General features: G+C 34.5%; 1 protein-coding gene across 1 annotated transcript in view; it reads right to left on the bottom strand.

Moving 5' to 3' along the window:
- Window positions 1-347: 347 nt before the first annotated feature.
- Window positions 348-26,955, bottom strand: part of AHI1 (Abelson helper integration site 1) — a gene marked incomplete at its 3' end in the record, with an annotated part of 39,637 nt that continues 13,029 nt past the window's right edge. The window contains exons 8-18 of the mRNA XM_010191810.1: window positions 25,941-26,123; window positions 23,701-23,853; window positions 21,320-21,452; window positions 20,217-20,340; window positions 17,734-17,963; window positions 16,163-16,266; window positions 15,455-15,573; window positions 12,291-12,421; window positions 10,846-10,986; window positions 8,889-9,082; window positions 348-465 (exon numbers count right to left, since the gene is read on the bottom strand). Of these exons, the coding sequence (XP_010190112.1) occupies window positions 348-465; window positions 8,889-9,082; window positions 10,846-10,986; window positions 12,291-12,421; window positions 15,455-15,573; window positions 16,163-16,266; window positions 17,734-17,963; window positions 20,217-20,340; window positions 21,320-21,452; window positions 23,701-23,853; window positions 25,941-26,123 (1,630 nt within the window). The remainder of the gene's footprint in view (window positions 466-8,888; window positions 9,083-10,845; window positions 10,987-12,290; window positions 12,422-15,454; window positions 15,574-16,162; window positions 16,267-17,733; window positions 17,964-20,216; window positions 20,341-21,319; window positions 21,453-23,700; window positions 23,854-25,940; window positions 26,124-26,955) is intronic.

The raw sequence follows: 26,955 nt of genomic DNA, 5'->3' as shown, positions 1-26,955 counted from the left end.
CATATGCTTTTAAAAATATGATTTTATTGTTTTTCAGTATGTGTGGTTAAGCTACTTCAGTAACTATTAAAATAAAAATATTTAATTAAGAAAAGCTGGCAAGTTCATACTGTTCCAGGAATGTACGTCACTGATCAATAAGTGTACAGCTTGAAGAAAAAACGCATTACAAGGGAACATTATCAATACTGGACTGTGTTGCACTGCACTTTACAAACAATATCACATATAACAAGCAGGAGACTCCCTGAAAGGGCTGCACAGCAAAATATATAAAGGCAGAAAAACCCAGCTCATGGAAGTTATTATCCATTCCCTACTGAGAGTGAAGAAATAAAGACACTTACCACTTGTAGTAGTGAAAGAATACAGAGGATTCAGTGGAGTGCTCAGAGTGTCTGGAAGCCTTAGCTTGGAGTGTGGTGACAGCGATGATGGTGCAGGAAGCAAGAGATTTGAGCTCGCCTGTAATAGGAAAGACAAATCAGAAAGTGAAGTGTAATTTCCTGGGTTACTTACTGATGCAACAGCTAGAAGAGAAATATTTGCTTACTGTGAATAACTATTAAATTACAGGAAAAAAATTAAAACTGAAGTAAACGATAAATAACAATTTAAACGATTATTTTCTTCTTTTTTCTCCACCCCCCCCCAAGAATATTTGGAGAGACAGACTTGGAAACATTACTGACACAGCTATAAACGGAACTGCATGTTTCGATACAGACAAACTCTCAAGTAGTGCAAAAAAATGGAACAGAACTGTTTTAACTGGCATCTCATTACATCTTTGTATATAAAAATAAAATTACATCTATATATGGTTAGAAATTTCTAAGTGTAAAATAACTTCTCATTTTTGAGTACTGAAACTAAACTACATCTATGAAGCAATTACTTATATATCAATATATGAACATGAAATATGAAGCAATGAAAGGAATAAAAAAAAATCTTAAACCAGTCCTAACACATAACTCATTTCTGCAAATAAATACAGCATACATAGACCAAAACACCAGACACTTCCTTTATGTAAAGTACATAAAAAATACCTCCTAATTTCCATAGCAACAAAGGTAATGTAGTTAAAATTTGGTTTGCTGTGGAGTTTCTTGATACACATTGTGCTATCAAAAAGCAAAAACCTTTCCAAAACTTTAGTCTTGACATATTATCCAATGCAGCCTATGTAAAAAATACAATATGACAATTTCAGGTTTTTTTATGTGTTCCAACTGAGAATTTTACTGTTTGTTAAATTTATTTTCATTGGCTGCCTTGATAATACAGCCAAAGGGCAGGGAAAATAGGCCTTAAATAAATTATTTGTATCTTTCTTCCAACAAAATAGATTCATATGCTAATTTTTTTGAGAGTTACTTACATAAAACAGCACAATTCTTGATCCTTTCAAAAGTCAAGCCTATTTCACAATCTAGAATAAATGCACATGGTTACTTAATCCAATTAAAAGCCCACACTCAGTGGAGCACTTCCTTTAGCCTCAGTAAACTCTACATCAGACCCTTGAATTTTAGTTGTGGGCCAAAACAGAACACTGACATTTTGCAAATTTTCAATCTACTGGCTCATAAATTTGGTTTAAAAGAAAGGAGACAGCTAAAACAAAGTGAACCAGTGGCTTATTTACAGAAGTGATATAATTTATGTAACTACTATTTCTGTTATTTAATAAATATTAAATAATTCAACAGAATCCAACAATGCTGAATATTTGGACATTGGCAGGTGTACTGGGATGCAGGTAATACAGCACTAAAAATGTGTGTTGAGTAACTTGACTGGGCCATACAGTATATCTACTATCATCCCTCTGTACTACTGATACGGCAATGTATCTGTTTTTTTGTGTAGCAATATGGATTCAATTCTACTGAAAGAAGTTTATAATAAAAACTGTCTTTTATTAGACTAGTACTCTCCCAGAAACTGTGTGTAATTATAACGACTATACTTCAAAACTGACCAGAAAGAAAAACAAGACAGAAAAGCAGATCAACCATTGAACATGATAAAAAAGCATTAAACCAGCTAGGTTTTAGAGCAGTGTACAAATTTAACAGAATGTTCATAAACAGTAGTTGTGAAATGTAAGCAGAATAGAGGCCAGTTTTTCTGAACAATAAAATCAATCTGGCTTTCTTATATTTACATATGCAAAAGACCAAGTTTCATTAATATAGATTTTTCTAATACACACAAATATGGTAGAAAGCCATTAGCTTATGTGTTTTCTCAAACACAGGAAAAAAAAATACGTTCTGCAAATGTGTTGAGCTCAGCTTCCCAGTGTTTCATCACCTTTTATCCACGGTTAGCTCTAAGCAAAGCCTTTCTGCAGTAAGACAAATGAGAAGATCTCCCCCTGCGTTCATTTCTTGATGAGTGCACACTACACTATCAGTGATAGAAATGTATGTTTTCCAGTCAGGTATTCTCATGGAATTCTCTTTCAAATTTGCTATTAGAAGGTTGCTTTCAGACACTATAAGGGAATGAAGACAGGTTGACTATACCAGCGTTTGGAAGTCAAACTAAACACAGTAGATAACACTGTTCAAAACTGGCACTTAACAGATTCATGGTTCATCCTGGAGGGAAAAACATATCAGGAGAAACTTCTCTTGATTGTGGCGCTTGAATGAATTATATGAGAGAGATGGAACTCTGTATGTAAATTATTCCTGTACAGCAATTAATTCACTTCTCTTTATTTTCCTGCTGTATTATCCCAACACTCTCATTGTACATGCCAAATAGCATGCTTTGAAATCAAATGCAACAGACACGTACATTAAAAGACTGAATGTATGCTTCTGAAGATATTAGAAAATCAGTCTTTATAAAATGCAAAATAAGTTCTATCTTACAACTCTTATTTCCTCTCCAACTACTTATAAACAAGATTAAAAAATTTAAAAAGTAGATATTAAAAAGAACGTTTTTAATTTAAGCAGTCTTACAGGAATGATTAATTCCTCCCCTTAACGGTAGTAAGGCTCAGCACAGATGAGCTGTAAAAGACTGCCCATCCAAAGTAAACACAAAATCAGAGTTTAAGTGACCTTTCTGTCACTAGCTCTGAAGTATTATTTAAATCACTAAAAGGCCCAAAGAGGCAAAAACCCCACAACATTATCACAAAGGGAGGATCCCCTCAGGGATCAAGTAAGGACTAATGATTCAGCAGAACTGTTTCCAGGTGAATTACACTGTCCTATAGAGTAGTTAATTCTGCTACAACAGACAAACTTAGACTACCTATAGAACAGGGTGAAGCAATCATTTTTTTTTTTTGAAATGCATGCTGTGGAAAGGCATTGCTAAATACCTCTACAACGAGTAAAGTTGGCTAAGATAGCCAACCATCAATCTACTTATTTTTCACAACAGGCTCTGCTTGCTTCATGCACAAACCACAGCTTTATCAAAGACACAGTTTACTACTATCCTAAATTGAGTAAAACTAAGAGCTATAACATTAATTTAGTTTTTGTAGCAAAAAAAGGACACCTACATAATTTTTGTCAAGTTTAAAAAAAAGCTGATTTGCATTTTCTTTTCTGCGTTAGGGCAGCTCTATGCAAATTATGCAAATACACATTTTCAGTGGAACCAGTTTTCACATTAAAAGTGAATTGCATGAGACAAAAACGAATACTGCAAGACTTGACAAGCTGACAATAATAATTTATCTTTTTTTTTTCTCCAGAGAATGCAATTTTATGACCTTTGGAACTAATATAATCAACATTTCCATATATACTTGCAAGTCAAATCAAGTTGGCCAGCTCTGTACTATCTCTTATTTTTAGTTTTAGGCTTCCCTTTTGACACTTTAGGCCTCTAGGACACTGTTTTTAAAGACAGTTTAAAAACATTATTAAACCATGATTCTACAGGATTGAAAAGTTGACAATTGAATTTGAAATAAAAATAAAACACAAATTCTATTGCTTTTCTCAATACTAGAAGAAAATACATAAGCACTAATGCTTAAAGTAAGAGTACAGTACTGCAGCTTTTAAATTTGCAATGAAAGTTTGAATGAAGTCTGCACCTATGTAAAATGCAATTATTTCTATAACGGTAGCATTAGGACTCCTCCATTGAGGCTGGGGTTCTATTGCAGTGGGCATGCTGCAGTCACTTAAAGGCTCATCTATTCTGCTCTTCAGTCACTTCTAGACTAAATGGGAAAACCGAAGATAGCTGAAATAAGGTATCATTTCATTACACATAGGCAAAATTGAAACGTATTTACTTTGCTTGCCTGAAGTAAGTGTGTTCCCCTGATGCTCCCTACAGTCCTCTTACTCTGATTATCCAGATTAGGAACTTGTCCAGAAGGCAGTGTAGTTCCCTCATAATTTGGGTGCTCCACTGTTTAATCCCATAGAAGACCAGAAGTGACCAGGGCTTATATATGAAAACTGAAGCTAGAAGGTGCTTAATCCTACAGTTTAGATATATCTATTGTCTACAGATTGTGTGTTTTATCACACAGTAATTATATATGTTAAATGCCTTAGTTTTGCCACGGAGTTCCGGCATTTCAATTACAGACTTACCACAAAAGCTTGCTTCCTTTTTTTTTTTTTCTTCTTTTAAAAAAGTGTTAAGAAGAAATTAAGATTATTATAAACATTTGCTGTAGTAAGTTTCTTTCTTTTAGACACAAGGACAACCAAATTCATTGTAAAAGACAAAACAGTTAAGTACAGGCTCAGCTATACACAGACTGTGTAGACTTACTCAGCTATTGAGCACACAGGGTATGAACATTCCTAGATCGGATAAACTGGCATTTCAGTTTAAGAACATACCTGGATTACGTTAGCAGAATTAGCCAATGCCATCACCAATAACAAAAAACGTAGATTTATCTTTAGTAAAAGCCCAGTAGGTTGCTATGTAAACTGTGACCCCTTCTGCAGCTCATTATGATTCTTTCTATCAAAGAACATGTGATCAGGAAAAAAGATCCTTTACTTTAAAAAAATCTATTACTTTAGAAATATTACTTTTAAATTTTTAAAACGTCTTTTTTGTGCAAATGAAGGATATATGTAAATAGTGTTGTTAACAAAACACACCCAAAGATACCTGTACATTTACGGTGTTTTCTTTCATTAAAAGTTCTTAATAAAAGCTGCTTTCTCCACACCTTTGTGACAATAAGCCAGCTGACAGAAGGAGACATAATTTGCTGGTTTTTACCAGCCTGAGTGAATCTAGCTTTCTTTGCTCTAAAATACAACTTGAATAAACATAGCATTACTCAGATGTCCCTGTTTACTTTGTTCAGCAGTGAGAAAACAAACAGTGAGTAACTTATCCTTAATGCTGTACAAACGCTTACGGCAAGAAAACTAAGATGGTAAAACCCAAAATAAAATTAAAGAACCAAACAGTAAAATCCACACATATTAAAAATCCTTAATGCTATCTTATTTTACCCTCTGCTAAAATTATTATGTGGATATAGTTTTATTCTAAAAATGAATGCATTTCTTGCATCTGACAAGTTACATAAACCACTGGGAGAAATATAATGCTGAAAAAAGTCAGTAGTGGAACAAAACCTTCTGTCACAGCTGACTGCAGCTTATTATTGCCTCTTTAAACCTCTGTTCAAATAGTAATGTCAGCAAATATTAAGCAAGAATTAAAAGACAGATATCTTGTGCTTACAGGACAGATGAGAGACCATCGCTGTGTAAGTATTACTGCCTTGATACTCTAACTAGGTTCATACAGTCATTTACTTCACTTGAGTAATAGGCTGAGAGCACATAGATTTAAATTCCACATTCAGAATCAAATTTGTAATGACTCACTATGATATTAGGAATTTGTGTATCTGACAAAAGATGCACACAATTTCTCATTAACTTTTATAAGTAAAAGTATAAAGAAATAGTAGAGAAACAGTTTAAAATAGAAATTCCTTATATCCATTGCTAACAATAAATAGAAACTTGGAGAGAGGAAAAAGTCCTTAATATAACTAATTTACATATTTCAGAGCCACTTCAGCCTCTTCATGTTAGCTACCTCTCAAGTGGAAAATTTCAGAGTTCTGGTACCAGATTTAACTCTGGAGGAAGCTCAGGCTGCACTTCTGCCAAGCATATTTATAATGCTTTATTTCTAAGGTAACTACCTAGACAATGACCTTTACTTAATAGTAAAAGCAAGGTATCTTACCTATTTTCTTTTATTCTCTGATTAAGTGTGGGAAGACTAGCAATTACTACAGAGTAATTAAATGTGGTACATCCATGCAGCTCAGTATGAGGACTGAGTTTGTGAAACTACTCATGTCACATCTGCCAAAGTTCCTTCATCTACAAAATACAGACAATAGTTTCCTTTCTTTCAAATCTATTTTGACTGTGTTGTTTTAAAGCTCATCTGATGCTTGCTAAAATTGAGGAAGGCAAAAAAAAATTAAATTCTTACCAAGAAAAGAATATTCTACTGTAGGAAAATATTACAGATTCTAAGGATCTGACCTGCTTTTTAAGATTTTCACAGGGATGGGGAGGGATGGGGAAAAACAGCAAATCACAGAAAAAAGAAACAGCTATTTGTTCAACTTTTTCTAACACAGGCAACATAATTAAAACTGGCAAATTTAATGAATTGACAAGAGAAATTCATTACAATTTCCAAAACCTTACTTTATAAATAAAGTACTTATTAAAGATACACAAAGTAAAAATCTGGTAAAATTTTCATATGCTAACAAGTATTTAACCTATATAAAGCTTCTAATAGTACTTCAGCCATGTCATATCAACAATCACTTTATGCAATTACAATGATTCAACAGTATCTATGTGGCAAATGGAAAAAAAGGTTTACAAGAAAATTTTGTATCCAGTAAATGAAATACACACAGTTATAGGATTTCAGGTCCAAAAGTGGTTCCACCATGGCTTATAAAACACCCTTATAACGGTAAAAACCCTTATAAGTCTGCAGTTTGGAGTAACTATGTTTAAAGTAATAATTGCAGCAGAGTTTCCCAGAGCAAGAAAAACATTTCCTAGGATTCTGAAGAGGAATATTGGAAGAGGAACAGGGAACAGTAGAAAGCACTTTTGAAAAGCACCTATTTAATTTAAAAGCCTCCACTCCAGTGGAGTGGATTTTCATCCACATTGTATTTTACATCCTACATGACAAGATTATGTTCTCCACTAGTACGATAATTAATAAAACTAAATCCCAAACCTATTGTGCAGTGGGCTATATGGATCTAACTTGAAATTGCTACAAAAACAAAACTGGAAGAAAAGTAATCTTAATAAACATTTTAAAATTCAACTGAACTTAAACATAGATTTTAAAAAATTACTTACTAGTCTGAAGTAATGAAAAGAATGTTAGTAACTCTTATAAAGAATTACCACACAACCCACTCATAAATAACATGTTAATGCCACACGCTTGTCAGTATAACTTTTATACATAATTGTATATATACTCCATAACATAATTATACTGTGTTAGATCAAAGATCCTCATGTTTTTCAACAGTAAACTGCAGCAGATAAGATGGATAAGTTTAAAGCCATCTTTCTATGGGCCTGTGGGCCCTTCCACTTCCAGTACTCAACAGCTTATGAATTTCTTGAGCATCAGCTGGCACTAACACCAGCTTTTGCTGAATCTCTCTACAAATTTGCCCAAAATCTCTGCGAACCCTTGCAGACTTTTGGCATTCACAGCACCCTGTGTATACCTCAGTGCAAGTCCCCTCTTCAGATATGAGAATTTTTTTTTCCAATACTATTATTCATGATTTCCCATATTTCTGTCACAACTTTCCTCTCTCTCATCTCCACCTGCACAATCTGGAAAGCTGAGGAGCTCCAGTCAATTTTTATCTTCAATAGCTCTTGGCATTGTTGTTACTCTTGTTTGAACTTCTTCTCATTTTACTTTATTCTTTTTGAGAAGGGGTGTCCAGAACTAATTATAGTGTTGAATATATGAGCTCGTCCTGGATTTCTTAAGTAGAAACACATAAGCATCCTCCTTATATTTAGTTTGGAATGCTTCTTACTTATGTTTTTCTAAAAGCTATTCACCTACAGTTTTGTCTTTAATAAGAAATAAAATTAAGTGGGGTTTTTTGTCTTTTATATTTTTCTTTTCAACTATGGCATACACAGTATAAAAAACCTCTGGCTTCCTATTAATTTACAAGTTTTCTTGGGGAAAAAACTAAAGAACAACTTAAAACAACTCTATGAACTTACTCAGTGAAAAAGAGGCTTTAGAAATACTCCAAATATATATAACTGTACAATACTATTCAGAAATATTCTGCAACCTTGTCACATGCAAAATTGTCTCAAGTTGGGGAATTTCACTTTATTAAATTTATTGCCAATTACAAAAGCTTTAAGCACTGATTCAGGTATTGAGAAACAAGACAAATGGTCAAACACCCACTTTTCTTCCCTCTTTGTCTCAGCTTTGCTTCAGACACCTTTCTCTCCTCCTTCCTAGTGTCCTTGCTTTTGTCATTATGTTACACTTAGTCCCTCTGGTAAGGTGATGGGTGGTACAGGAGAATGGAGTTAGTGCATAGTGGCTTGCTATTTTGCCTCTCCTTGTTTCTTACTCCTTTCAACTGCATTAGTGTGTGTCCTCCACTGGCCAAAATGCCCTCAGGAATTGTACCTGTCCAGTGCAGATTCCTCCATGGGTTGCCATCCCTTCAGAGGTGTACCACCTTCTGTGTTTTCTCATGTGTCCTCACACATCTCCTCCTGTCTTTTCCTAAACATTATGAACTTTGGCTGAGAAGACTATACACTTCTGGAAAGTAACTAAATTTGACTTACCACAACAGAATCGAGTTTTTCTTTCACCTTCTGCATTCTCCTTGATACTCTTGCAACACTGACAAACCGATCTGCTGGAGACACCACTGAACTTTTGTGTGTAGGTATCTCAGAAAAACTGCTAAAGAACTTCGGAGCAGCTGAGGTAAGTGATGAACTGAGTTCTTTTACAAGTTTAGCTTCCTGTTGTGCAACTGTAGAAATAACCAATATTAATGTGTCAGGTGAAGCCTTACACTGCCATGGGAAAAAAAATAAAATAAAATTGAATGATCACTGTCATCTTGCCACCCATGTCTTCAGTGAAACACCAGCAGAACTTGTACTAACAGTGCTCTAGGGAAAACTTGAAAATGACATGAAATTTCCCCATAGTACCCCATTTTTCCCCTAACTCTTCCTGATCACAGTGTCTCCCTTCTGTTATCTGCATTCAGTAGTCTCACACGGAACGAATATTTCTGTATTGCTTCTAAATGATAATGTTGAGTAAATACTTGAGTAAAATTTCAGAAGCTGTTAGACATATATACAGGCACAGGAGCCATTCTTAAAAGGTAGCCGGGTCTAGAATAGGATACTTTTGATGAACGTTGTGCTCACTGTTATTTAAACATTTGCAATTTTTTTGTACTGGAGTCTCAAGCCAACAAAGGTTAAAAGAATTCTTTATGAAAGTTTTGTCCAGGATATTCATAAAAGTGCTGGTGTATGCAAAACACATACTGCTGGAGTCTTAAAAACTGTGTCAGTGACTAAAATTAGTATTACTATATGATTAACTCTTTCAACATTAAGGCGGTAAGACTGTCTTCTGAAAGCAAAGTGTATGCTTTTAACCAAAAAAGGAATAAAAAGTTAGTAACAATGTACAAAAAGACCATAAGCAATGCAAAAATCTTACTGTCACCAGTGACTTAGTTAAGCAGATAACTACCAGTGTGTTATCTGCTTGATCTCTAAACATGCAAACACACACACATAGATATTTTAGCACTGAATACTGATTGTAAAGTCATTCCACTTTATTTTCCTGTAAATGTTGACCAGTTCACCAGACAAATAACCTAAACTGAGAGATTTGATATGAGTAATCTCATTACTACATGTTATTTAAAAAGCAAATGTATAAAGACAAGATTAACTTTATAAATCTATGTTTGCTGCAAATATAATTCAATCAAAAAATCTGTTACAGATATGCAAAATTTATTGCATAAGTCCCATTAAAATTATTTACTGTCTAAATGCAACATGACATCTGAAACTTTGTCCTTAATGGAAAAAATTACACTGCTAAAGCTAACCACAAGAATACAACTATCAGAAAAGCCTGCAAAGAACAGTTTGAATTTTATTTAGTATATCAAAAAATCAAAGTTAGCATTTATCACTATATTCTTTTTAATATAATACCAGGAATACACATATCTCTCTTATAATCACTCCATAAATGTAACACCTTTTTATTAAAACAATCTATACTCTCTCATATTAATTCATTCCTATACAAAATAATGTTGAGGAGCTGTAACACAGTAAGCACAAAATACTGAGCTTTCTATTAAGCTATTCATAAATTTACAGAATAACACTATTTTCTGGCTCCATAATCTACCTTGATACTGAAAAGAGGCTTCTAAATATTTGTATGATGCTGCCTCTACATGATAAAGCGCTGTAAGAATCACTTAGGAAGATATACAAACTTGATATATTTAAACTTGAGGTTGCAAGGGACCTCTGGTGATTGGCTAGGCCAAAGCCCCTGCGAAAAGCAGGGTCACCTAGAGCAGGTTTCTCAGCATCATGTTCAGCTTGGTTTTGATATCTCCCAGGATAAAGACATGTTCTCGTCAAATGACTGTTTTCTTTCTCCTTCAAAAGAAGTACAACTGCTAGCAAATCACTTCTAAAAATAAAATATTACAAGTATGTATCAAAATTTGTACTGTACCTTTATAATCATAAATGTATACAAGTATTGGCTGGTTTTGACCATAGGCACAAAATGACACCATGTGTTCGTGTGGATGAAAGGAAACATCACGAAGTGGAGATGTGAAGGAGAGTTCAGAATATATGGCCACCTGATCTCCTACGGAAGTGAAATATCTTTATTAATAACATGGAAACATATTTGATACAGCAAAACAACAGTTGGTCAAAGCTTGTATTAATACAGTAAGTGACTGCCACTGTAAATGAATATTCTTCAGTCAATTTCCTTATTGAAAAATAATATTTGGCATAAGACAAAAAAATATTGCATGCTTTTAAGTTATTCAGTAAGTCAGAAAAGTTAGTGCTCTTGCAACAGCTGCAGGAAATCCCAGAGGATGCATAAGGTTAGCCGAGTTCTCATGTTCTGATAAGCAAGTTCTGGAAAGGTGGCGTTCAACAGTATTTGTTTGTGCTTGCATTCTACCACAGATAGCTATCTTAGTTGTGGATTTCAATTATATAATACTGACAATAGGACTGAAAGTTGAGTTCAAAATTATTAAGAAAAAAAATAAATAAACTTAGCTCTTCAGCTGATGGCATTATGAATGCAAGCACAGTGTGGAAAAGCCAGAGTCAAAGCCTGGTGAAAACATACTAATAAAGTTCCTCCCGCTTTTTACTTTTATTCTTTTTTAAAAGTTTTCAGACAAATTATGTGGTGACACAGATGTAAACTAATATAGTTGGAAACTTGTAAAGAAATTCAAAGCAGAACTGTTGGTTAGCTGCCAGTTTTATAATATTTACTTTTTCCTTTTAAAAAATTATTTAGATCATAATTGGAGACAGAATGTAATGTCACCAAAACCAAAAAGTGTATTCTGATACCTCCCACTGTTATTTTTGTCCCTTTTACCTCACTGCACAATGAAGATGATAAACTCTATCTTACATTTGCTTAACATTTTTCTAGAAAGATTTTGGTAGCTATTTTGAAACTACTTGGTTTGGAGAATAATTCACAAAGCAACCTTATATTACAAAGGGTAAAAGTATCCAGAGTCTCTGACCACCCTTGGGAAACTGACGAAGTGGTTCTCAACAAAAGTCTAATTCCCAAATCTAAAAACCACAAACAGAAGGACCGATCTGACTTAAAACATTTTTAAGACCCTCATCCACATGTAAAGAATTGCAGACCACAAAAAGCTGAGTTTCAGGTGCTCCATTCCTGTTGGATATTACAAATGCTACCTCTGCCTATTAATTTCCTCTAGAAGAATTAAATCTTAGACATTAATAATAGCTATTTGCAAAGTGGAGCTAAGGCTTCAGGATTTAAGAACATCTTACTAAAGTATCTTTCCATACCAGAAGTGTTTCAATAAAACTCACAAAACCCTTTTCCCCTTCAGCCTTGACAACCTGGCTTATGACCACAAAATAATTAGTTACCTGTTTCTGGATTCCAAACATAAGCTTTTCCATCTTCACTTCCAGAAAATAGGAACGTACCACATGGCGTTAAGGTGCTGTGAATCTTTTCTCTGTAATTTGTGGCACCTATGAATTTCTTTGTAACCAAGCTAAAGATAAAGAATAGTTTGCAAATGTAGCAGATACTTTCAGAGTACACAACCTAACTTTTTATGTCAGCCCCACCCCTACTCCTCAGAAAAATCAATATATCTTGCACCCCAAATAGATATGCAAGTAGTGTTTACCCTTTCTTTTCCCTGGCTTTCATGATACACCTGAAATTACAGATGAAAGTGTACATTCTTCTCTTTCAGTAGAAAATGGAAATAGTCAGATCTAGGGAATGGATATAGATGTAGTAATTTGCATTTTCATGATCCTGGGCTTTGCAAAAAATGGGCATCTGGCATTATTACTCCAACCTCTGCCAAAAAAGTTTTAATATTCTTCTTGAGCTTGATTACATTCCAGTAGTGCTTAAATTATCCAGCAGCTCTCTTTAGCTCTTCAGTCTAATATCTTGTTGGTTAGAAAACCAGCAGTAGAATCAACAAATTTCAGGCATCAATGTTCGTTTACTACTAACATCAATATTTTTAATATTACTTAGCAACTTAGGTAACCTAATCTTTTTTTTCAGTGAAACACTACCGGTCAGCATAGAAATAATGACCTACTGATGAACTACTGTCAAACAGTTTGTAGGCACCAAGTAAGAAAGACTCTACAAAAGTATTTAAAGAAGCATAAGCCAGCTTGTAAGAGGGTTTCCAAGCTGTCCCTCATGTCTAAGATAGAAAGTTCAGAATGGAGACCAATACAATGCTGAATTCAAGGCAAGAAGAATGGCAATAGGCCACAACAGCCCTCCAAGACAGAAGACAGTAATTTTTAAAATGTGTTACAGCAGAAACAATGGAGGTGCGCTGGGAGAAGTGCGGTACAGTTAATACCACAGGAAAATTATTTTAGCAATATTCTGAATAAATATAGCTTAGATGCTTGTCAAATAAAATTGTAAGAGAAAAGGATGCTTTAAAGATCACAGTGCAAGACCGTATTAGCCCAAATAAGAGTTCTGGTGGTGTGAGTAAGATAGTACCTCTTAGACGTCACGTAGAAGAGCTCTGCAAGATAAAAAACTACCTGCACATGAAACCCTAAGGAGAGGTCTGAACCAAAACCAAACCTTTGATCACATACCTGAGTGACAGGACAGCAACTTTATCCAAAAAAGATCAAAAAAGCAAGTTGAAAGAAGAAAGTTAAGAACAACTAGCTGTCAATCAAAGTGAATTATGCTGATCTGTGACCTCCACCCCCTCTTTTCTCATGCAGAGAATGAACATTTAATGCTGAGTGTAAAGTTATCACTGCTGGGTATCTGACCCTGTGGTTTATTGATAGACTTAAGCCAAAGTAACTGTGGGCTGCGGCCAAAGCACCAGTCCTACTGCTGTCCTCTCCACCCTTATTTTCCCAGGCTCGCCTTCATTTCTTCTCTAGTGCCTGGGCAGCTATCAGATCAGTTAGATCAGACAGTTGATTAAAATGAAAATTAATCACTTATATTTGCAGGCTGCTTTTCAGTCAGATCAGTTCACTGATCGGACTTAGCCTGCATCAAAAGATCTCTAGGGCTGATAAAAAGGAAATGCTAGGAATACATGGCCAAATGTGGGGGAGACAGAAGGAGATGGTGTGTCCTACAGATACACTAGCTTAAAATAATTGTGAAACTGCACACCACATTAACCTTTTCTTAGAGATTAATATAGATGTCCATTTTTGTCTCTCGAACTGAAACTCTCTCACTTTTTAGGAATGGTAGTAATAGAACACCATCTGCTTCAAAAACTACAGGTTCTCTCTGTTAATCCAGCTATTTCATATTTTGATAAGAGTGGATAGTTTAGCCTTCTAGCATGGTCATTATAATTTATAGTAAAAGATGAAGAGTGCACTCTAAGTGTGGAAAGTCTTCAGCTAGTTCAAACATCCAACCCAATAGATTACTTAAGAGTGAGATTTCCTGAGAAAGTATACATATGTACAAAAGTATGTTCTAAAAGTTCTAAAAATAGTTTCTGGTGCTATAAGAGCATGAAGGTATTTTCCCCAGGTAATTTCATGCAGAACAACAGGGACCTTTGGTTTTCTTTGTGGAGAGGAGAGGAAGAGAACCCACGAAATTAAGGATGAATCATTTAGAAAAAGCATTCATATTTTCAACACAACTTTCCAGAAAAGAATGTTCAGGCACATCTTATCAATGTGTGTAACTGATAAGAGTGAGACTCTTCTCAGTTCGTCCTCAGTGAAAGGACAAGAGGGAATGGACACAAATTGAAATACAGGAAATTCCATCTAAAATTATGAAAAAAAATCTTTTTCTTTGAGGGTGAATGAACACTAAAACATGTTGCTCACAGAAGTTGTAAACTCTCTATCCTTTTAGATATTCAAAACCCAACTGTACAAAGCCCTGAGTGACATGTTCTCATGCTTTGATTATTGGAGTTGGATGTGACATTCTCCAGTCTCAACAACTTAAGTGATTCTGTGATCCCCTTGTTTTTTTATTGTAGTTTATTATTAAAGAATCATGTTCATATCTACTAAAAATTATAAAGTAATCAAAAACTAAACTACAACTAACTCATAGCCTGCTTAATATATTATAAGTACATCACTGCATTTTTCAGTATTTATGATAACAATCTTCATTCCATTTTACCATCAAACTACTCTTCCCAGAGTCTTAACAATGAGAGAGTAATGCACAAATAAATGTTATGATTTCAAGGTTATTTTCAAGCCCAGATTGCATTTCTAAAAGTGAATTCAATCTTTAGGAGACAAGCGTCTTTTCCTTCATGCCACCTTAAGGTCCCAAGTAATCAAGTAATTTTTGGAAATTCTATCCCAAAAGACTTGCCCAACATCACACAAAAGGTCTGTAATACAGCAGTGTTTCGAAACCATTTCCTAACCCTAATGTTGCTATCCTTGATTATTAGGACATCTTTCTTCTACAGAACTACACATTAAATAGTTTTACGGTACTTTGTTTCCCCAAGTAAACTTTAAAACTTTTAAAAAATGAAGAGATATGCACTTGTCACCAAAAATCTACTTACATCCTGAGATCCATGATTCTCAGGGTACTGTCTTTGGCATGGATTAATAAACGCCTTCCATTTGGATGCACCTCCAAATGATTTATTGGTGTTCCATTAATACCATTTTCTTTTATTTCCTACAGAAAGAAGGAAAATACAGTAAAAAAAACCAATCCAAACAACACTGTTTTAAAACTCATGTTTTCACACATTTTTTTCTCTTGCATTACTCTTTTTCTGTTCACTTCATTCTATTCTATTAAGGAAAAGGTTTGTTTCTATATTAAAGCATTACATCCTAGGCAATCAACTTTTCACAACCACAGGGCACATTCTGTGACTCTGAACTTCGGAAACACAGTTTATAACAGTAATGCTGACTGAACATTAGGCCTCTTAGGTTTGAACAAAGGTGATTTGTAAAGCCTGTGGTCTATTTTATTGAACAAACCTAATGCATTAGCATTTATCTATTAATATAATGCTATTAAATCTCAAGCATTTTCATGTTTAATATAAAAAATGAAGTAACAAAATAATTCAAAAAATTTTAACTCAGTGAATCACAGCTCCTTTGTACGGCTCCTTTGTACAGCTATTTAAGGAAAATACACCTTTTCAGTTAAACAACAGTTAACGTATAAACAAAATCTGATTCGAATCAAATGACCAGATTTGTAACAGTTCACATCAAAATTAAAATGCTAGTTTAAGAAGCCTGTATACCTTATTAATCCTCCAGTGTTGAAACAGGTGTTGAGAACTGCCTTTGAGAGATGTATCCCAAACTATTATCAGACCTGAACTATCTCCTGAGAACATGCGGAGCCCTGTGAAATAATAATGTAGTAGAATATCACACAAAAGAACTAACAGAGAAAAGGATGTATGAACAAGAAACAACTTTTTTCAATGATTTGTGCAAATAGGCAAACACCAATTCTTTCCTCTCCTTTGCTATGATGTACTTACTGCAAATACATTTTGCTCATACTGCATGACTTAAGTTGATACCATAACTTTGGATTCAGCACTAGTCAGTTTGTGGGGTGCTCAATATTCTTTTAAGTTTTTAAATTTTTACTCATATTCTAGAGCCAACAAAAAAAATGAGCATTTATAGCTCAATGAACTTCATGTGATAGCCTAGTGCTTACCTATACATTTACTGAGAGCATCTTGAACAGGAACTAATAGCTTCCCAACAGTTGTTCTTAAACACTAATACTTACTCTTTATAAAAATGTAACTGTTTCATCTTTGCAGTACCTACTTCAGTGAATACCCCCCAAAATGAATCACTTAATTATTAATGATGTCACTAATACCAGAGAAAGTAAAACAATTTAAGTATCTCATTAATTCAACTACCTTCAGCACTTCCCACCCTTTACTACTACATGTTAGTACATCTCACTCACTTTCAATTGTTAATCTACAAGTTAACATTATTCACAATGGTCAAATCGTTTTCTCAGTCTGTCACATTCTCTGTCAATGTTGAAAACTTTGTCAACTTCCCACTTCTTCAGTTTAGCATTAAAATTCTCACAACCTAACTACGGCTACCTCATTTTATTTATCTTTGTACTGAGTTGGTAACTTTGACCTAGTCTAGGTGATCCTGCTCTGGCAGGGGGATTGGACTGGATGATCTTTCGAGGTCCCTTCCAACTCCTGTGATTCTGTGACAATGTGGTGGAGAACTTTGCTACTGTTCATCAGGCACTCTCCTGTTCTCGATTTCTGTTCTGTGAGTTCTCTAGAAGCTGGTTTCAGATTTCCTGCTTTTGCTTAAGTTAGTACACAATTCTTCCACCTAGAAGGATTTTAGCCAAACCTAACCTTTTCCAGCTTACGTCTCTATAGCAACTGCTACACCTTCCACTTGCATCCTGATGCATTTGTCTCCTCTTAAGACTACGTGCTTTACCCACTGCTATTTTTTTTCTGCAATATGTACAAAACATGACCTAAATAACAGACAGTTATAGGGACATTGAAAATTAAACTATGACCAAAATTGGCCCAGTTGTCATTGCCTGATCACTACAAATTTCTTTGCCTGTCCTTTCTATGCTTAGCTTTTCTCAATACTCTCAATTTATATCAGGGACTATGTGTCCCTTTGTGTTCATCCAAATAAGGCATCATACTAATGTATTAACTGCAAACACAGCTAAAATTATTCTATTCTAGCATTTCACATTGCCTCTATGAAATAAAGCAAACTAGTAACACTCAAGTTGGTTTCCAACTGAAGACTTTGAAAAAGGTAATACTAAGTACATACATACCTTCTGCATCAAAACAAAGCGTGTTGATGAAACCTTTGTGACCATCAAGCTCCTGCAGCAGTTGCCCATGAATTTCTGTCACATTTGCATTCCAGATCCTAATCACCGAGTCGTAACATCCTGTCACAACCAACCAGTCAGCAATTGGGTGGTACTTTGCAGTGTAAACAAATGAGGGATGAGGGAAAATTCTCACGGCAGATGTCGCTTTCATTTCTATTTTCCACATTCTAAAAGGAAAGGATGTTAGGATATCTACTGCATAAAGCAATCACATACACAGGTATAACCGATGCCATATTTTGTCTTAGTGGTTCCAGAGGCAAATGCTTGCCAGCACTTACCACCACCTGTTTTTCCTACCAATTTTTTCTCCCTATATTCAATCCTTTAAAATGGTAGTTTCTAACAAGAATTAAGATACATTTAATATTTTGCATAGTACTCTGTCTTCAAAGTAAATTCATGATGACTTATTCATTTAACGGATATTTTGCACATTTTAAAATACACATAAAGAATTCCCTGGAATCTATTGATTTCTTTCTTTGAGTTACAAACAACTTATTAAGACCTTCTAGGGTAACACTTGTTTTAATTTAAAGAAAATTAAAAAACGTGATTGCGATCTCAAGGATTTTTCTTTATATAAATTCAGTTCTTATTATTAATCTATTTCCTATCCTTCACCACCCATACACGTGAGAACAAATTCTTCATTGGAAGTGTTTTTTATTTGATGCTGTAAGTTTTATTATTGAGCCTTCCCAAAAGATGAGTCCATGAAGAATGGAATGGTACCTGGATCATAAAATACAGGTGAGCAGCACATTTCAGAGAGTGCCCAGTTACTATACAGAATATAATTGTTTGAGTGCCACACTTCCAGGTGGGATGACTACTTCTGGTGGCTACTGAAGAATTCTAAGCTTACTCTGAGCTGAGTTCATTACAAAATTGCAATCCCTTGAAGCATAGCAATTAACTTGGAACTTAACATGCAGAGGTAACAAGGAGTCTACCTATCTTTCAGAATGGTTTTACTCTAATAATATAAAAGTTAATTTATTGCTCACAAATAACGTGGGACTAAAGCTTTAGAATGTTCAAGAGTAACATATAAAACAGTGTATAAAGAAAGATACACTTAAGTTCCAATTTCTCTTCAAGTTCCCTTAAAACTCAGTCTAAGAGACAATCCAGGTAATAAATTGATAATGACTTTGAAGCAATAGCGTGCCCTTTGGTTCGCATCCTTCAATTCTACCATGTTGCAATGGCAAAATGCTCCCAATATGAAAGGAAAAAAAGAAGAAACCCCTTGCCTAAACTGAGAGTTAAAGGAGCTCAAGGCAACAGACAAGAAATATGGGAACTGACAACTCATGCAGTGACTATGCACAGTACACAGAAAAGGAGGCAGACCATTGCAGTTTCAACTTGCTGCCACAAATTCAATAACTGAGGAACAGCTGGGCTGGTTGTTACAGGTCACAAATACTGAAATTGATATTTACTTCAATATAAAAGAATTCTTATTTAATCTGCTTCCACATAAAAAAATAAAATCATGGGCTAAGCTTTCAAAATAATCTCATTATCACTACATAGAAGCATAAAAAAAACCAAACAAACAAAAAGCAAAACACTTCCACACATACAATTTTACAATTCTTCTGACATTTTAATTATGCAACTGCCTGTAGCATTACTGAGTTGCATAACAGAAACAACAGATAGGGATCTGAAGAGCTAAAGAGAAAAAAAGCCTTATGGAGACCTATGAAGTTGCTCGTAATAAAATTGTGCAGTGTCCCAGCCGTATTTTCATGTTTTTCTACAGTTTTGAGCATTTTCCTTTTAAACCTTGCACAGATTAGCACTTTATGACTAACAATATACTGAAGTACACTTTTTAATTATAGAGGAAAACGTGTACACACTCTGCCTTAGAAATAACACTACCAAATTTCATTTACAATAATTTAAGATAAATTGTTTAACTAAGTGTCCAAAAAAAAAAACAACAAAAAAAACCCCCCAAAAAACCAAAGCAAACCACAAAACATTTATATGTGCAGTGTGGCCAATTTATACACATAACTTGAATCTTAAATTTTAAATTTCCTGCCTTGTGTTCAAATATGCAAACTCAATACTGCATTCATAATATGGAAATTTCTCCAAGGACAGAATATACTAACAGTCTCAGTGACTTCTTGAAAAATAAAGCCTTCTGGGTTTTTGCTTCACTGTAGGTTTAGACGCTACAGTTTTTGGAAAAGCTTTGGCCTCAAATACATATACATTAGAAACCAATATGGTAAATACAGTGTGATAAACTCGATCACAATTTTTATAACATTACAGCATAAGCCACACTGTGATCAGATCTTTTAATTAAAACTTCATAGCACAGTTTGTAGTAAGACACAAAATTGGACCACTTGCTTCTGATGTTGTCAGAACATCATCATACTGACCTGACAGTGCCATCAGAGGATGCAGTAAGAAGGTACTGATTGTCTTTGGACCAACAAAGATCATACACTATGTTAAGGTGACCATAAAATTTTCTCAGGAATTGTCCAGATGGAATTTCATACACTAGTGAAGTTTAAATAGAAAAAATAAAAAATTGGTAAGTATTTACAATCAATTATATGCAATTATTAGTGCATAGTCAAATCTTAGGCTGAGTTGCTGTGAGCTTAAGTCAACTAAATTTCCTTATCTTCTCATTCTCAGAGAACAAGATCAAATAGTTGCTAGATATGCATGGGCAGCAAGCATATACTTCCATCTAGTGGTTCACAGATGTCACAAATGTCTTAACCCTTAAGAAACATCCTATTTGCTTTAAATTATTAGAACCAGATTAGGATTATATTTTTATTTATTTATTTATTTTAACAGCTACCCAACCAATCTTTGAAGTAGATTAACACAGACAACATTTTCTGGGGCTGTGTAATAAAGGAATCTAGACTGACTGTCCCTTGTGTTTAAAAATTTACCTTGTGTACACTTCAAATACTGTTCTCTCTCAATCTCAAAATTCTTATGCAGAGTTTAAGAACTGTGCAGCGGAGCAGCCTCAAATTTGAATAATAAGGAATATCTGCAGTTCCAAGTGAACTGGACCATGGAAGACAGCAGCCTCCAGTAGTCTGTCTGGAGATGAGAGTATTCAAGGTATCTAATTTTCATGACAGGTTAGGGGAAAATTTACACAAAAAAGCGTGTGAGGTGGGAGCTAGAAAAATTTGCCTTAAAACCTTATTAACAGAAAATATGTACCTTATGCAAACTGATTTAATATTTTTGTTAGAGCTCTGCACAGAAACATTGTGATTTCATACCATTAAATTATATGTACATTACCACAAATGAAAACCAAGTTCCAGCCCTGTTAACACAGAAGGAGCATTTTCCTTAAAGCTCTTAAGGGCATATAACAATTTACAAACCAGAAGTATAAAATAAATCCTCTAATAAAAATAAATCACAATTTAAAAATACATCTTTTACCCTTTAATTTCAAACTACATGAGTTATAACAAAAAAAAACAAAAATTCAACTTACAAACAATGGGATAGCCATTCCTTCCTGCACATGCTGCTGCCAGCATTTTCCCATCATGAGAGAAACGAATACAGAAACAGCCCATATCTTCACCTTGCAGTGAAAACAGATGCTTGTTCGGTATGCGGCAAGCCTAGCTTTTCAGGTAAAAATTGGGATTACACAGTTATGAATATTAACTTCCCAATGCTTCAAACACATTCTTAATTCCTGTCATGCTTAAGTTTCAAAAAGCTACTAACACCTTAAGGGAATTTAAAAGAAAAATTCAACCTTGTTAACAGAGACAGTTTTGCTGCATAACTTAGGCCACATTTAGTTTGTATATTCTTTTCTGTCCCATTATTACAGACAACCAGCAAGTTTTAAAAACCTGAGGAAATTTAAAGTTGAAATTATTTCCTTAATCTTAAGAAGTGCTTAATGATGACTATCATCAATAATATAAACTGTAGAGCTAGACTGTAAGTCAAGCTAGTTTAAGGAGTCTAAGCACAACTTTTAGTAACTTAATGGCTGCAGTGTTAAATCAGAAGACTAAGTACAGGCACTCAAATCACTAGTACACCATATCACCATTAGCATTCTTCACCTGTGGTTCAATTCCTGAAATATTTTTAAAATATAACTGGAGATAAAGCATTTCAAAAAATTGCACAGTCCTCCTTCCTCTCTCCAAAAACATTTCCTCTTTTTCACTCAAGCACTCCCAAACTAACTTCAAAGTTTAAGGGAAATTAAAATATCCAGAGTAGTTATGTGATTATTTAACCTAAACTTGATTTACCCTTATAAATGAAAAGCATGGACAGATTCATATGCACTTAAAAGTATACAGATAGATCTACTCATGAAATAACTGAATATACACTGTTCACTACAGAATAAAGGTAAACAAATCTTATTATAAACTATGCAATTAAGCCTTCTTCTCCTTTTAACCTCTCTCTGAAATCAAAATATTACAACGTTGAATCAATAATTCAACTCAGAACAACTTCTTTTATTTATAAGTCATGTAGCTACAATTCACATAAAATTAATTTCATCTTTAAATCATATATCAAATAATTCATAATTCTATAGAAAAATCTGGAAAAAGTATGTAATCGATATATACCTATGGAGACATACAAATATATTGTGGTTTTTTAAAAAGAAAATTTAGCTTTAAAAGGTAACAATTAAATTTAGATGTATAAAAAGGAAATAATAATTTTGAACAATTGTTCTTTTTAAAACAAGCATATCTCCTTGAATATTCTTTGGCAAACAGACAAGACACATTATGCTAACCTTACTGAAACTTTTTCACAAGACAGCACATTACAAAGTACATCATTGTTGCTACTACAGTTCTTCAATAGGTACATGGTCTAGTCTAGGAATAAATGAGCTGCCAAATTTTATTTGTATGATGGCAGGCAAATACTCTCAGGATCATATTTCTCTTAGTTTTGATTACACGCTTACTTTGAGAATGGCAACTTTCTGAAGAGTAATGAACATTAACATAAATACACCTTTTAGGTATACTGTCATTCTTGGTAAGAAAATTTTCATTGCAAAACCAGACTCATCTATTCTTTGCTATTTATTATTAACAGAAAACACTGGGAAATAAAATTAAGTCCATGTATATTTAAATGTTCTTTTTGAAAGGAGCTGTACAGAACTACAGTATGGAATCAAAATAAAAATCAACATTCTTTGTTAACAAATGTAATGTTATTTGAATTTTTACAAAACCATGAACTCATGCTAATGTCATTCTACAGAAAAATATGAAATTATTGCATGGACATTCTATACGCATTTGCAAAAATATTTCCTTTTGATGAATGCTAATTTCCATTAGCTACAGTGATCCCTAGTTAGGATTAAGTCAGCAAGAACCTTCTTAATATGGTTCTTCAATGAAAGTTCCTTCATTCCGTTACACTGCAACTACAACTTTAACTGAAGGAATAAAAAACAATACCAACCAATCAACCAAAAAAAAAAATGAAGAAAATACATCTCCAATCAAGCTGAAATCTGAGAACTGCTTTCCTGTCTTACTTCCACTACCTGAATAGCCCTGCTCTTTCAAAATCCTTAAGAATTATGGAGATAAAAATAACTGACTGTTCTGGGAAAAGATAGTTAAATCAACCATATTTGGTAAGACATTAAGCATCCTCTACTATTTTTTAGAGTTCCTTATGTTTTGTATTTTGTTTAGTATTTTTTTATTTGCTCTAATGCTGCTTCATAATACTCATTAAAAGATATAAGACATGTATTTTTATATATACATTTAAAATATATAAATTTATATTCTAAAAAGATAGTAGATCTTTAAATTCTTTTTCTTTGAAAAGCAAAGTAAAACACTTCACCTGTCCAGGCAATCTTGTCCATTTAAATGACTCCTTTTTCTCCTCTGGCAAAGGTTCACATGGTTTCTTAGATCCTTCTCTTTGGAGCTCACACAGTGTTGCACTACTTTGTTCCTCCTGAACAGCTATCATAGAGCGGACAGAAGGAGCAACCTTAAGGCAAATAAAACTAAGTGTCAGGAAAAGGTATTTTCAAGTGAACAGTGTAATATCTGTGAAGATGAAAAGGTACTTTTAACTTCAAATGCATTGCATTTTTCCATCTGAAAGAGATTGGAAAAAGTTTAATAAACTAAAACTGCATAGCAAAAATTTAAAGTAAGCAGCAAATCAAAGTAAGCTGAGCTTCCAAAGCTATGTCATTTGGATGGTATTAAAGATTTTTCAAATAATGGATACTTTTCTATTTTTATTAACCATCCAAGTTAGTAAAAATTAGTAACCCTTTCCTACCTGGCAATAGTGTTGTATAAAAAAAATAAAATCAAACAAACAATAAAACAAAAACCCAAAAACATTTCATCATGGTCCAGGACATTAACCTACCATCTTCAAATCAAGATACTGCTTCAGCAACAAAATCCATTCATGATACCAAAAGATATTACCAGCATTATGTATCGAACAAACTATGTTCAAGCATTGCAAAGAAAAAAGGAAGACACACCATATTTGTGATTTTAATTACAGGTAAAGTATACTTTCCAAACTTCCATAATTACACTTACTGACCCTTACCTACAAGTTACACCAAGCTTGAACATGGAAGCCTTCATGCTGTGAAGCAGCCCAGCAGCAGCAGCACGGCTTAGGGGCACAGAGGCCATTAAGCACCTGCTGCCGTTCTGATTGGTTTCACTAAGACAAGTCTCTTCAGAAACACATCTGAATACCAGGCAAAATTAGTCTTCTTCTGGACTGACAGTTGCTAGTTATCCACTTCAGAGTGAATAACTGTCTAGGTTCCCATGACTAAAAGGGGAGGCTGGATGCCTCCTACACAAGTGGAAACCAATTTAGGAGCTTAAATCAGTTGTCCACACATAGGTGCAAGACAGCCTGCTTTATCAGAGACACCTATTTTTGTATCTACCAGCCCAGGCAGAAGGTATGGGAACCCTTCTGGAGAAGCATGAGACTAGGCAGGACCTGTAACAGATCTTAATTGGAAGCAGGAATCTATGCATAGAAAACTGTATCATGCCATGGCTCTTATCTGAAGCTCAATCCCAGACTTAGCTAATCTGGCATTTATCAGAACAAGAATGAAATAATATCAGTAACCAATGAATCCAAGTCAAGCACAGCTCAGGAAGCCTATGCAAATTCATTACATCTCTTGCGCTTCACAGAGGACTGTAGAGTAGGAGTAGCTGTAAACCAGTGATAGCACCTAAACATAACAGGAAAATATTCAGATCATGGAGAAGACAGTGAGAACACTTCCAGAAAGATCAAAGCACAACTGCTCAAGCAAAATACACAGAATTCCTCACAATCTCAGCAGCTGAAAGAGATCTGCAGATTTTACTCCAGTACACAGATTACAAAAATGTCCCAAAAACATCTGAACTAATCTCACAGACTAGCTTGGTTTTGGACCACCTCTCACTAGGCTTCCACAGATCACCCTTGATTGTATGAACAGTGAGCAGAAGAAAGACTAATGACAACTGTAAATATATACGGAAAATTATGTAATAGAACAATATTGTACTCACATTGTAGAGCAATAAATGCTGTATTTATCTTGAATGTACATCTCAGCATGCACCAATGTAAGCCCGTCTTTAAAGGGGTTTTCATTTGAGGAAAAAAATATTACTCATTACAGCTTGAGGGTGCAGGGAATCAGTTAAGTGACTTACACGTTCTATCACTTATAGAATTTACATACCTGCACAAGTCCAGTGACTTAAAATTACATTTCTCATAATAAGAAGGAATATCAATCTCCAAAAAAAGTACCCTGAAAGTTTTCTGATTGTCAATGGCAAAGTATGCAAAGTTGCAGATAGGAAAGTACGCTTCTTTTTCAAACAGCTGTGAAGGGCTGACTTTGGAACACATATCTTAAGATGCAAAGTTCTTACTGTAGCTAGTGATATAGTAGCTATTTTATATATTGCACATAAGTACAGTTTTTATATACATGCATACAAACACACACTCACATGTTCTAGCTAGTTACTAGTTCCTAGAGAAAAGTCTATTATTTAAATATTATATATTTAACTTACGTGTTCTGGCAGTTTTATGCCTCTTACAGTTACATATAAAGTTGATGGGTAACGATTTCTAGTACATTTTGCCCACCAGTCATAAACCTCAACATTTGCACGTGACGTGGTCCTTTTAGGTGGGTAATATAATTGCAGACGAAGTTTTCCATCAACATTACGAACTCCATTTGCACCTACGAGCTGGAAGGGTGATTAGAAAAGAGGAAAAAATGTGTTACATTAACACAAAATTAATAAAAGTAATCACTTTTTTACTAATATCTTAAATAACTACAGTATAAACTCTGAAATCCACTTCCCATTAGGGAAACAAACTGTCCCTAAAAGTTGTAATGAAGTAAGCATGTATTAAACACCCCCAGGATCAAATCACTAAGATAAAAGCTTAGGTGGCAGCCTAGTTTTCAAATATGCTTCATATGCACAACAGTAATATCCTGTATGTGGGAAGACCTCTGCAGCACCAACTACATTTTTTTTTTAGCTACTGCTTGCTGAAACCACCCAAATCTCAGAGGACTGTTAATCCAAAGAGCCTCTTCCAAATCTGCACCCTGGAACACTGCAGCAAAGGCCATTGGTAAGACTTTGACTCAGAGCAGGATGCAGCAAAGCAGTAACCTTTCCAGCTTCAGAGGAAATTGAGTTCTCTCTATTGACCTAAAGAACAGGATAGAAACTAACGCTTATGTTTTTCATTCTGTCTGTGCTTACCGCCATTAACATTGATCACTGTTTATCAGGACATTTCTACTTTAACCGACACTGATGAAAGCATAATTCAGACAGAAGCAATAGAAATGAAGACCAGGCGACAATTTTATTTGTATTTATGAGTTGGAAAGTCATCTTTCCCCTTGTTCAGGAGCAGGCTGTGCATAATGTCTGGATGTGCAGTTCCCACTAGCTATACACCAGACACGGAGTACCAGACCTCTCATTCCTGCAGATTCATCTTGGGAAGAGCTGAGAAGAAACTCTGTATGGAATGATATGCAGGTCCCTCTCCCTT

This window comes from Mesitornis unicolor, unplaced genomic scaffold (assembly GCF_000695765.1).
Source record: "Mesitornis unicolor isolate BGI_N332 unplaced genomic scaffold, ASM69576v1 scaffold41600, whole genome shotgun sequence".
NCBI lineage: Eukaryota > Metazoa > Chordata > Aves > Mesitornithiformes > Mesitornithidae > Mesitornis > Mesitornis unicolor.
This window is presented reverse-complemented; position numbering and strand designations above follow the sequence as displayed.